The sequence below is a fragment of the Ambystoma mexicanum genome, chromosome 11 (genome assembly GCF_040938575.1).
Source record: "Ambystoma mexicanum isolate Mex_15411 chromosome 11, UKY_AmexF1_1, whole genome shotgun sequence".
Taxonomy (NCBI): Eukaryota; Metazoa; Chordata; class Amphibia; order Caudata; family Ambystomatidae; genus Ambystoma; species Ambystoma mexicanum.
In genome coordinates, this window is record NC_090934.1 from 428,482,908 (window position 1) to 428,496,660 (window position 13,753).

Here is a 13,753-nt window from a genome sequence, read left to right on the forward strand (position 1 = left end):
TTATAATGGGCAAGACTTTGCAAAATTCACCAAATATATGGGATTTACACATCAGAAAGTGACTCTGAGATGGCCTCAGGCGAATGGAATGGTTGAGCGATTTATGTCCTCTATCAAAAAAGACCATTTAGAGAGCATCGATTGAGGGTTTTTCTTACCATCAAGCCCTTTGCAGTATGTTGCGAGACTATCGAAATACTCATCATGAGGCTACTGGGAAAACCCCTGCTGAAATGATGATGGCATATCAAGTTAATACCCGTCTGGTTACGTTGCCTGATAATCTGGTTATGCGAGATGATGGAGTTAAGGAGAGGGATGCTGGACGGAAGTGGCGGTGTAAGGAAGTAAGTGATCGCAGACAAGGAGTGTGGTCTAAAGAATTGGAAGTGGGGGATGAGGTGTTGGTGAAACAACAAGGATGGAGGAAGATTGATTCACCATAAACACCTCACCCTCTTAGCATCACAGCAGTAAAAGGGTCCATGATAACAGCAGAAAATGACTTTCAGGAGATTAGTAGCAACACGTCATACTTTAAACTCCTGGTTAGAGGTGAAGAGACTGGACCAGGGATGGACCATGAAATGGGACAAGATATACCCCGAGTGGAGGAGGAGATGAGTGGGGTGTTTTTAAGTTCCTCTGGGAGAACTTTTTAGAGACAATTTTTCGATGCCAGAAAGGGTTGTGGGTCCGGAGGGTGGTGGCCGACCACAGAGGACTGCCAAACGGCCACAGCGATTAATAGAAGAATGTTGAGTCGCCCTCAGAGTTTTGTGAGGGGGTGATGTCACAGGCTAATGGAAAGAAAGCCTGTGTCTTTTAGAAAGGACCCACGTGTGCATGGACACGTGTGGTCTGGCGTTATATATTTAAAGAGATAAGTTCTCTCAATAAAGGTTTTCTGTCGGTGAAAGAAGCTGTGGCCCCGTTTGGGTTTGTACTCCATACTTCTGGAAGCTGACAGCTTGTACACAGTGGGCGAAGGTCTGAAATACATGAAATCTGCAGTTATCACACTAACATCAAAGCCAGGAAAAGACAACATGAGTTGCGAAATTTACTGGTCAATCTCTTTATTCAATGTTGATGTAAACATTCTAGTGAAAATACTGCTCGAAGACTAAGGGCCATGCTTAGTGGATAAAAACATTTGCACTTTTAAGTGAAGCATTTTTAAAAGGTTGTCCAATTATTTGTTTGGTCTGCACAGATAATTCTAACGGTTATGAAATTTGATGAAGACCCTATAATGCACACAATCTATAGGGGGTTTTGGGATGAACCTCCAATGTCCCACCCGTGAGAAAAATAGTTAAGGAAATCCATATAATGTGAGACAGAAACTGCACAAAAGGCCAGACACCTAGCTGATATAGCCGATATTTAGAGCACATGAGTAGCTGACCAGAAAACTGATATGATTCTGAGAATAATCAATAATGAACCATACATTAGACACACAGTAGTACTTAACACTAAGAGAGGAGATTACATACGATAGTAATGCACACAATAAATACATAACCAACGGCAGAAACAGAGCACACTCACAGACGATGGAAGGAGACACCTGACATGTACCCAGTGTGGAAACGATAGGCAAATATATTAGATAAGAGACCAGAGGAGCAATAACAGACATATAGAAGCTCGCAGTGATATGGTAATGGGAAGCAAATAACATGCAATGCTATTATATAGTCGAGAAATGCATCCACAGATATAATTCAGCATAGCAGTCAGAAAAGTGGCCCGCAAGGCAAAAGTAGCTTTTCAGGACATTCAGAAATGTTAGACCTCAGAAATACATGAGTATTCCACATAGCGAAATACATTTTCAGTTCATTTTAAGAAAGACACAAGACAAGGTCAGTAGCTTCTCAAGACAGGGTGTAAAGCCGTACTGTGATTGGTCAGAACAATGAAGCGTAGCTCATTCCTAGGCACAGAGTGGGAAAGTATGACTTAATTAGATGTTGCAACTATGAGCAGACCCCGTGAGTGGAAGCTGTAAAAGCCCTCAGGGATTGGCTACAAACAGAAGGATGAAATAAGATCTCAAACATCTAAAAAATGAAACATATAATCAATGAAGTTCCTGCCCATTCCCTTAGATACTAACAAACACAAGGCCACAGCTTGGTGGGAATGAGGCAATGTGCAGAGATGTGCACAAAAGAAAGTCAATCAGGCAAAAGACCCACACTGACCCCTGTAGGAAAAGATCCACTTAGGAGTAGAAGCACAAGCACGCGACAATATGAGCACCTTCTCCAAAAACACAAAGAGATAGTTAAACAGGACTGCAGGAGCCAAGAAATACCTTAAGTGATGTAGGAACATAATACATAGAATGTACTGACACTTATTAAGTAATCAGACCACGCACACCCACTCATTCATTAAATACACAGATTAGATGTGTGACCTGTCAGATGCACAGTCACAATGGTGGGAGCAATAAGTCTGTGCCAACGTTTGGGTAACATGAGAACAGATGTGAAGTATTCTTTTCTGTTGCCACACTGTTCACACCTCACAAAATGATTGGTCAATTAAGATGGATGCAACTCTGATGAATCAACATCCGGGGCACCAGTGGCCCACGAATGAATGTCGATTTCTAAACGATCGATCAGCCCCAACCCTCTAGTACACAAGAAGGGATCCAAACAGATTAGAAACACAAGCAAATTATAAACCTCCTTGTCCCATTTTAGTAACGTGGACGGAACGGCAGATTTATCTCTGAAAGGTTGTGGATTGTTGGTTAGTTACAACACAGTGAAAATCCAATTATTACCCAATGATAAAAGGGACTGTCCAGTGAAGGTTGTATAAAAATATCTAGTTTATTATTATCACAACAGAGAGTTCTAGCACACTAAAAAATACAACCCACCCTGTAAAGGAATGTAGTGGGCAGACGGTTTCAAAGAAGGAAAAGGGATAGACTCCGGATACTGACAGGAGGGTAGTCAGTATAGTCATTAATTGCAATAGTTCAAGGATACCTGGTTTCAACACAAAGTGAACAATGGGTCGTAAAATTTCACTAACGGCCTTCGGAGAAGGACCAGGGGGGCAGAACCACAATATACCTTGTGCTGTACGAGTTCTTAGTGCTTGTCAGGGTCGAGCCAGTTTTAGGGTGCTTTGCAGCTTCTGCAACAAAGTTCAAGATTGGATACAGCTGTGGGTATCAGGTGGCAGGCAGTTTGGCGAGCAAAGCTGGATGGACGGCTGCAGGCTGGCCTACACAGTGGCTCAGGGTCAGGAATCGTTGTCTTAGTGCTGGTCGGCCGTTCTGAAGCACTGGTCGAGGCATCTCAGACAGCTTTAGCAACTGTGGCGTTACAACAGTCAGCGATGCAGTCGGTTGCAGCTCGAGGGGCTCGACTGGCTCAAAAATGTCCTTTAAGACAGACATCGGTAGATGCTTGTCGATGCACTTCTCCTAGCTTCTTCACTGGGCTTGTATCGTCTTTTAAGGCGGACAGCCCAAAGCTGAGGAGAGTGTTGCAGGCAGCTGCCTTGTCCTTGGTTTGGTTCAGAGACTGGCTTTTCCCACCTAGCAATTTTGCTGCAGAGCCTAGCAGGGCATTCTGTGTGCTGGCTGGGTACTGGTTTTGGAGCTGCTGGAGTGTCCTCTGGATTCAGTATCTCCCTCTGTTCACTAGGAGATGTTTAAGGGAGGGATCGTGCTTCCCTCTTGGAGGTCCTGGCATTCCTTCACTGGCAGAAAATGTAAGGCAGACTGTTCTTTCAGCCTGAGCCCAATGATGTGTTCTTCTTTCTGCTTCTGGTGAAGCCTTCAGCTGATCTGCCAAAAGAGGGACTCAGCCCTCTTTCAAAGCCAGGACCACAGGATTGGTGTAGGCTAAGCCTACCTTAATGAACCTATCCTGGGTCCCCACCAACAATCCCCTGTACGCGTGAGGTCATAACCACAGTGCTTTGCAACAGAACAGCTAAAGGGGTGAAAACATGTAATACTAAATCCCACTCATCTTCCTGTCTGTTATGGATGAAAGGGTCCCTCTGGTTAATGGAGCTCTCTGCGGTTCCTGATTAAGGGTGCACATCTCCCTTAAAGCTGCGCGAGATCAAACTTTCTGGCTCCGTCAAACCACAAACTCGCACCTTCTGAATGGGGTCCGCCTGAGGGGATCACTACTGTAAACAAGCAGTCCAAGGCATGGGATTTCACCGTCAATCGATACTGAGGGTGGGAGCTGGCTTCAGGTTGACACAGAGCATATGAAAGGGTGTTGGGGTTTCCTGTCGCCTTTGTTAGCTTCTGCAGCCAGGCCCCATGTGTGCCTTTTTGAATTAAACTCTGATTAGTATGTGAATGCTGCCACCAGCTACAGGGGTCAACGAAGGGACACAGTGGATCCATGGAGTTTTTTTCCAATTAATTAGGCTGGCCATGGCAGGAGGAAGGTTTGGCCCTGCCCATCTGAAGATGCATCATGTACTCCACCTGCCAGATCCCAACTAAATATGACAGGGGCGGACTGACTGCACCTGTAGGCTGTGTCCACCCAGAGTAAACAGGTCTAAACGTATGTCATGCGGTGAGCATAGTAAAATGTGTGCGGTTCAGCTCCACACATTTTCCGGAGGTTGATCTACCATCATTCAATTTCATTTAAAATTTCAAAAAACTGAGGCACGCTCACACACTGTGCGGATGGTCGAATTCCTCCCAGCAACCCACCCAGGAACACTTGAGGAAGAGCAACCAATGACTAGCGGAGTTGCATGTGTAACATATTATGGTGTTTATTATTCAATCAAAACCCTGAGAAAGCAGATGACCCCACTATTAGATCATTGTTAAGAGGAAGTCATTAGCATGGTCACGAGGATGGGGCTAGGTATTGTATAGATTCACCTATAGCCCAACCAAAGCCAGTATGCTGTGGAGCTTTTTGAAGCATGGCAGAGCAAGACAAGCTGCCAGAGGAAGAGGGCCATATGGGGTGAGGTAGTGGCCAATGTCACAGCTGTCGAACCCTCCCCGGATGAGAAAAACCTTTCTGCAAGAGGTGGGACAACCTCAAGGCCAAGGTGTGCTCAGCCATTGCAAAGCACAGGAGGGAGTGTGCAGCCACAGGTGGAGGCCCTGTGGAGCCCCTTCAACTCATGCCATGGGAGGAGCGTCTGAGTAGCATGCAGAACATGGAGGGGATTGAGGGCTTCGGAGGCAGCAAGGCTGGTGCAAGCACAGAAGGAGAAGGTAGTAAGTACACGTGCATGTACATGCATCCCCCTTACCCCCTTTTGCATGCATTCACCATCAGGGTGCCGCACAATTGCCAAGCCAAGTGGCCTGACCCATGGCATGGAACGCACCGCCCACCCTTCGATGGCTGTACCACCCCGATAGACACACAGGCATGCACATTGCACACATCCTGCATGTATCCCCCTCCCTCTCCATGAACCCCACCACTGCAAGGTCATCTACCTAAGCAACAAGACTCACATTATACACAAGTCACCAACAACACAGTTGCCCACACTGCATGTGATGTGTATAATGCATGACTGAGGACATGTGTGGCAAACATCTGACAGCCCACCTCGTCTCTTCAGACAGTGACGAGGCAGGACCAACGCATGCACCCACCAGGAGAGTCGCCTACCTGCGCTGGCCAGACACACTGCCGGACGCAGCAGGCAGCATGGCAGTGGGGCGACATCAGCACAGCCACCACCACCACCCCAGGCAGTGACAGCCCAGCCATCACCGCAGGGAGTGCCAGCCCAGCCACTACCACCACCACCCCAGGCAGTGCCTATCAGTATTGTGTAGCATGATTGTGAGTTCTGTATGATCCTCTCAGCTCACCTATCGAAGCAGCAGATGGTGTCTGAAGTGTGTGTGATCTCTTCTGTTTGACTGCAAGGGTGTAAAGCGTTTGCAGGTTTTTTATGACTGTTACGGCTCTTTCTCAAGACTGTACCAGTTTTGCATATTCAACAACAACAAAGCTTTAGTCAGATAAAATATCCATTAAAGCAAAACAGCACAAAAGATAAAATCAATATTAAACAGCATATTCATTCATTACATCAGCTGACAGGAATAATACATTTAAAAACTGTAAAATAATTTTAAAAGATTTAAATAGAGATCATTTTCATATATTGGTCACGTGTAGAACAAGCAGAATCAAGATAATTTGCAAAAGCTGAAATCACATCAAGATTGAACAAAGTTTTAAGGAACACTATTGCATCCTTCCACTATTAAACTTTTACTGGGAGCAACAGTTTAGACCTTAGTTCCTTAAATAAGGGGCAGAAAAACAAAAAAGTATTCAAAGATACAGCAATTACTCTACAATAACAACATAAAGGTGAACACTCTTTTTACCGAGATGCCAAAACATTGGCAGTAGAATGCAGATCCAACCTAAATATCGTAAAGAGAGTTCTCTTTCTAGGGCACGTTACCACATTAAGGTTCACTTCTTAACGATCGTTTAAAACCAAGGTTAATGAACATATAGCCCAAGGCAGGCCTGGACAAATAATTGCTCCTTGATCTTGGATGGGCTCATAGTAGTCGAAATGCTATCCAGATTCCACACACCAACTAGACTTAGAAACCACAATATTTTTTGTACCCAAGTAATCCATTTCCACTCTGTCCCTTCTTTCAAATTCAAGAGATCCCCTAGTGCCTCCTTATACGCACAAAGCTCCTTTCTTGTAAGCGTACATAGCCACAGCTACAACACTCTAAGCTGGATTTCGCACAGAATAGGGATCAGCCCGATTTCTAGATATGTTGGAATTTTTAGGGACACTTCTAGGGAGATATAAAAGGTTTTTCAAGAAATTATTTTCACCAAATTCAATAACCTGCGTACTAGAGTACCCCCACAATTCATCCCCATATAATCCAGCCGAACAGGCTTGCATTTTATGGACCTCAAGGCATTCTTCTGCAGCTCTCCCATCGAGCTTCCTAGAGAAGCCTAATGTGGTACCCGCTCTATGTCTCAATACACAGCTATGATGGTTGATTTGGTTACCCCATAAACCATTAACTGAGATTCGAACACGCAAAGTGTCAAAGTGATCCAAATGATCAATTTCAGTACCCTTCAATTGTAATGAGATGTTTTTTCCTTCCACTATGAAATACCATTACTTTGGTTTTAGATCGATTTACCTGCATATCTCGGTCCTCACAGAAGGACCGGCAGGCTGCACCTGGGGTCTGCGAGATCAATACATCATCATTTGCATACATCTTTGCATTTTCTGTATTATTGTTTGGACCGGCAGGCTGCACCTGGGGTCTGCGAGATCAATACATCATCATTTGCATACATCTTTGCATTTTCTGTATTATTGTTTGGACCGGCAGGCTGCACCTGGGGTCTGCGAGATCAATACATCATCATTTGCATACATCTTTGCATTTCCTGTATTATTGTTTGGACCGGCAGGCTGCACCTGGGGTCTGCGAGATCAACACATCATCATTGGCATACATCTTTGCATTTCCTGTATTATTGTTTGGACCGGCAGGCTGCACCTGCGGTCTGCGAGATCAACACATCATCATTGGCATACATCTTTGCATTTCCTGTATTATTGTTTGGACCGGCAGGCTGCACCTGGGGTCTGCGAGATCAACACATCATCATTGGCATACATCTTTGCATTTTCTGTATTATTGTTTGGACCGGCAGGCTGCACCTGGGGTCTGCGAGATCAACACATCATCATTGGCATACATCTTTGCATTTTCTGTATTATTGTTTGGACCGGCAGGCTGCACCTGGGGTATTATTTTTTTAGACCACTGTCGAGGTTGCAGAGTGTTTGTGAGTTTTCAGTGACAGCTATAGCTCATTTGTCGTGGTTGTGCCATTTTTGCACGTTCACTATGATTGTTTCAGACCAACTACCAAGGTGGCATCCTGCTTGCGAGCCTTCTATTCCAGCTACAGATCACCTGTCGGGGTTTGGCACGTGTTATATGATCGCTTCGGTTCACCTGTCAAGGTTGCAGAGTGTTTGCGAGTTTTCCATGACAGTTACAGCATTATGGAGAATGTAGCATTTTTGCACTGACTATGATTGTTTCAGACCACGTGTCAAGGTGTTAGAGTGTTTGCAAGTTTTCTATGACAGCTACCAATCATCTGTCGAGGTTGCACCATGTTTGCATGTGCTCTATGGTCGTTTCTGCTCACCTGTCCAGGTTGTAGAGTGTGTGCGAGTTCTCTATGATCACTTCCACCCCAGATTCCTTTGCCAGCTTCATGATGGCTGCATCTCTCTCTTTCCCAAAGGGCTCGGAGTCATACTCGAAGGTGAGTCGTGTCACGCCCCATTCCTATGAAGGAGAGAGCAGTTCTTGTATGAACAGGGTAAAGTTCACGTCAATGTGCTCTAATACATGCAAAGTGACCTTCATTAATAATCGTATTAATCACTTAGCAGTTATCACAGGCAGTTAATTTGCAGATTATCTGTACATGGAAACAAAAAACGATTAACAGCAACCCTTGTATGATTTAATGCTCAGGCTTTTGGAGAACACATCTGGGGAAATGTTACTTCCCAGAATACATTTCGATGGCAGTAGACGAATACTTCTTTCACAAGGCATTTAAATATTAAAATGACCAGGTGTCCTGAGTCCCATCACACTTCAACGATGGATTGGGAGACAATCTTGGTTCTTACATCTACTTGTATAATGTTCTTGGGAGATGGGGTTGGCATCCTGTTATTCTCCACAGTTCACATATCTGTGGTGAAACAGAAGAATTTGGTGTTTAGCGATCTTCAAAATGTTGATGAGGGGCGGTGGACGTTTGGATTTGATGCCCTGTAACCCACTATGAACTTCAATAGGCAGACAAATCAGAAGCCCTGTACTCTCCTACTCGTTTAAACAAGGAGATAAAGCAGAATGTCCAATTGCCCAACGATGTTCAAAGGGGTCAAGCAGATAATCAATGGCTCCCAAAGAGTTCAAAAGGTTTGCTTAGTTCTCTGCACGTAAGCATTTCAATATGGACAGAATGACAGAGCACTCACGTGAGCCTCTAAGAAAATAGTGGAGCCGATTCTGCTAGATGGCAAGAGATGGCTCTGTTCTACTGAGCACCCCATGATAGGATATGATATGGCATTTATAACATGCCTGTACACAAGTGTTTCTAGGCGCGAAAAGACAAGGAGGGGGGAGCAGAGGGAGGACAAAACAACGATCCTACTAGGCCTTATGTCATTCGGATCGTGCAAGTGCAGGGAAAAGGAAGGGGAGAAGTGCCGAGGGGGTTGGGAGAAGTGCAGGAAACTCAAAGTGCAGCCAGCGGGTGGCTAAGTGCAGGTAACTCAATAGGTGCAGCCACGGGGTGGCTCATAAGTACAGAGCGAGGGGACTGTAGGGTTGCAGATACAGACCCCAAGTGCTGGAGGAGCCAAGAGGCGTGCAAGTGCAACTGGAAATGCAGGAGCCTGGGCCCAGGTTCAGAGGGTAGCCAGTGGACCAGTGCGTGGAGCAGTTGGGACATCAGCATGGGAGAGGAAGAGAAAAAGCGGAAGCAAAAAGGAAGGTCTTCAATTGCTTACAGAACCGGAGCTGGTTCTGCTCAAGTTTGAGAGAGGCAGGGAGGATGTTCCAGATGGAGGCCTCAGTTTAAGAGAGAGAGCTGCCCCCAACTCTCTGCTTGGAAAAGCGACTGACCCTCAGAGAGTTGGAGGTGTATGAGAAGGGAGATGTTTAGGAAGAGAGAGTTGGAGGTAGTGCGGTCCTAAGCCCCAGAAGGACTTGTGGACGATGCAAAGGGTCTTGAACTTGATCCTTGCCGCCACAGGGGCCAGTCAAGAGATTTAAGAGCTGGAGAAATGCGATGCCTGGGCTTGAGGCCAAGGACAAGTCTCGCAGTCATGTTCTGGATATGTTGTAGAGGTCGGAGAGTAGGGGCAGGAAGATTGTAGTCCAGCCTAGAGAGAACCAGAACTTCTGGGGGAAAGTGATAAAAGGAAGAATACCTCTGAGGAGGTGCAGCTGATAGTTTGACTTCTTACAGATGTCAGAGATGTGAGGAGAGAAGGAGAGGGTGGAGTCGAAGATGACCCCAAGGTTCTTAGCCTCACAGGTAGGAGCAGGAAGAGGGTCCAGAGTCGGCGGCCAGAGAGAGAGAGGGAAGGAGGGAGCAGGTGTTCCAATGAGGAGGATCTCAGTCTTATTGGCATTAAGGCAGAGATCACTGCCGGCGCACCATTCCTGAATTGCGGCCAGATAGTCTGGTATGAGATAAGGAGAAGAGGCAGCTGAGGGGAGCCTGAAAGAGAGCTGGGTGTCATCCGCATAACACTGAAAGTTGGAGCACAAATTAGGGATGCGGTAGGCAAGAGGTGCCAGCTAGTGGTTGAAAAGCCAGAGAGAAAAGTTAGACCTCCGGATGGCACCACAAGTAGAGAGAGAGAGGAAAGAGGGGAAAGACCCAGGTTGGACCTGGGAGGGTCGGTCAGTGAGAAAGGAGGCCGGCCAGGCCAGGGCCTGATCAGCGATAACCAGGTTATCATGGAGGCAATTGAGCAGGATGGCATGGTTGACCGTATCAAAAAAGAAAGATTGAGGAGAATGAGGACAGAAGGAAGGTTAAAATCAAGGTTGGAGAGCAGGTCTTCACGGGTGTTTAGGAGAGCAGTTTCTGTGCTTCTGGCAGCTCTGAAGCCAGACTGGTAATAGTGGAGACAACCAACAGATTCAGTGTGAAGATTAAGCAGGGAGACAGCCAGCTTTTCCAAGAGTTTGCCCAGATAAGGAGTGATGGAGATCGGGTGATAGTTGCCGGAGGGGAAGGATCGTCAGAGGGCTTCTTTAGAAGGGGTTCACAGGGAGTACTTAAGGGGGAGAGGAAGGTTCCAGTGGTAAAGGAGTGATTGCAGAAATCGGCCAAGTCTGGAGCAAGAGTGCCGATGTGGTCTTTGATGGTTCTGGATGAACAGGGGAGAACCTGCTTTGAGGAGACTTCGTATAGATCAGACTTGTCTAGAAACATCGTCTGGGTTGAACAACGCAAATGAAGAGAAAGGTGGAGGAGAACAGCCACAGGTGGGATAGTAGTGGAGAAGGAGGTAGAGGAAAAGAGGGTGGACAGGATATCCTGAGTTTTTAGTGATGAAATGAGAAGCCAAGGCCGTGCAGAGGGCCTGGAAGGGAACAGGAGAGGTAGAGACTGCAGCGGGATTGGCCAGCTCCTTGCAGATTTTTAAGAGTTTGGCCGAGTTGTTAGATGCTGCAGAGATGTGGGCTTGGATGTGGGCTCTCTTCTTGGCAAAGTCATGGAGTCTGCATTGCTTTTGGAGCAGGCCAGTTTGTCAGGGGGTGCACCTGATGCCCTCCACTTCCTCTCAGCCACCCTGCACTTGCGTTTAAGGGTGACAAGCTCGGAGTCACACCAAGAGTTGCACTTGGATTTGGGCTTCAAGTGGATCCTCATGACAGAGCCAAGGACATCAAGAGTGTTAGAGATAGAGAGATGAAGGTTAGATAGGACTGTGTCAGGGTGTGAGTCATCCAAAGGTGCAGAAGGAGGAGAGAAAGTAGCAGCGAAACCCTCAGCTGACACACACTTCATGGGTCGGATGACCGAGAAGGTAGGTGACAGTACTGGAGTCGGCTTGGCCTGAGGGGTAGAGAGAGTGAGGTGGGAGGAAAGGAGAAAGTGATCACTCCATGAGAGATGAGTGGTGCGAGGGTTAGAGAGGGGGAGGTCTGAGGAGATCAGAGCATCCAGGGTGTGCCCTGTAGAGTCAGGCCAGAGGGAAAAATAGAGAGAGTCGCAGAGGTTGCAAAAGAGTCCCGAAGAAGGGCAAGTAGCATCCAGGTGTATGTTCAGGTCTCCGAGGAAGAGAAGTTGAGAGGTAGAGGCGAGGAGGGAGGAGGATAGGTCAGGCCACTCAGAAAGAATGAAGGCATCCTGGCCAGGCACCCTGTAGATAGTGGCCACAGTGAAAGGCCAGGAGTGATAGAGAGCCTGCAGACCAGGCATTCAAAGGAGGAGTAGTCCTGCATAGGAATGATGGAAGCAGTGATCCACTACGGGAAGATCAAGACTACAACCCCACATGTCGCTTTACTCTGTTGGCTCATTGCAAGGGATGGGGTGTATATGGTTTATGGTCATTGCATCGAATCCCTTGCATCGAGGTGCTTTAGCATCACATTGTTTTCCATCTAAATGGCTTTTATTTTTATTTATTTCTTTTGGGGGGCCCACAAATCCCTGTTTTCACCCTTAAAAATCCATCTAAACAAAAATTAACCCTTTACCCCCAAAAAACAAGCATTCGATGCACATTTTTTAGATGTAAAAAATGTGATACAAATGCATTCGATGGTATGGCTTTCGATGCAATGACCAGATACTGGTGTATATTGATATGATATGATGTGGCATTTATAACGTGCCTTTACACAAGTGTTTCTATGCGCGATTCTCAACTATTAACCATAGCAAGAGATTTCTAAGCTCTCCTGGTGCCCCAATAAGGGCTGTGTTGCATGTGGATGGAATGTAACTGCTGGCAGGGCCGGTCTTTGCGTCAGGCAGTGCAGGCGGCTGCCTGACGTGTCAGCCTGTAGGGGGTGCCAAAACAGCAGTCCGAGAGTCCGTCCAGTATCTCGTCAAAAAAGAAACAAACCAGTCTGACTGAATGCATGCAAGCAGTTTCTGCATTCCAATTTCGTGCTTGCAGTGCTCCTGCAAAGCCAGGCACCGCACCACGTTGATTTTTTTGATGCTAGCACTAAGCAGCCTCGGGGCAGCAAATAGCAACATTTGTTGTTTTCCCTTCCCCAGGTGGCCCCAGCCAGGCTCCAGGCCTGGCCATGCGTGCCCTCCTTCAGCTGCACTGACACAGGGGTTGATTGATTGGACAGCCTGCCCTGCTCTGACCCTGTGTCAGTTGGCGCTGAAATTGCCGGAGGAATTAGGATCAAGGCCCAGCCAGGCAGGACATATGCAGGTGCCCAGCCAGGAGGAGCACAGAGCCCAGAAGCCATCCTTGTGCCGACTGTCACTGCCAAGATTGCCATAATAGTGTTAACCATTATTCTTGATAAGTAACTGTAAGATCATTAATGTATATCCTTCAGTACCCACCCCTCCATTACTCGCAGGCCCAGCATGGCGGATATTACCATTGTGCCAGACCAGCATGCTGCCTGCGTGTGCAGAGAAGGGAGAGCACAAAGTAGTTAGAAGATAGGCTTAATAGAAACAGGCTATGCATAGTCTCCATATAACCTTTGTTACTCATTCACGTCGTCCCCTCCTTTTCTCCCTTACTACCTTCCCTTTGCTTTTCCCCTCCTCCTCGCTCTTCTTCCCTGCACATGAACAGACAAGGAACCAGTATAGCTGAATGAGGTCTCTAGCAGTAACTACTTGCACACGTCAGTCCCAGCCCTAGTGTCCTTCACAAAAGCATTTACATTAAAGCGGTAGTTTTACCTTGAAAAATGTTCCCAGAAAGTGGATACAATCTTTGGCAATAATTATCGCCATTTCCTCATTTTGCTGTCCCCTTCCTGTTGCCATCAAATATTCTGTTGTTTAATTGATAAAGTAACAGAAAATAAAGGAGGGGCCTCTTAATTATCAAAATCTAGTCCCTTTCATAGTTAAAAAGAAAAACTTGTTCTGGTATTATTTCCCTATTGTTCCAACTGTTGGGTTTATTATTCTGA

The 13,753-nt window shown here is 46.4% G+C and overlaps 1 protein-coding gene across 2 annotated transcripts in view; it reads right to left on the reverse strand.

Moving 5' to 3' along the window:
- The window catches only part of CRY2 (cryptochrome circadian regulator 2), a 190,919-nt gene that overhangs the window by 150,695 nt on the left and 26,471 nt on the right, over nt 1-13,753 (reverse strand). For both annotated transcript variants that reach the window (XM_069623255.1, XM_069623256.1), the window contains exon 3: nt 8,232-8,374. In XM_069623255.1, the coding sequence (XP_069479356.1) occupies nt 8,232-8,374 (143 nt within the window). The remainder of the gene's footprint in view (nt 1-8,231; nt 8,375-13,753) is intronic.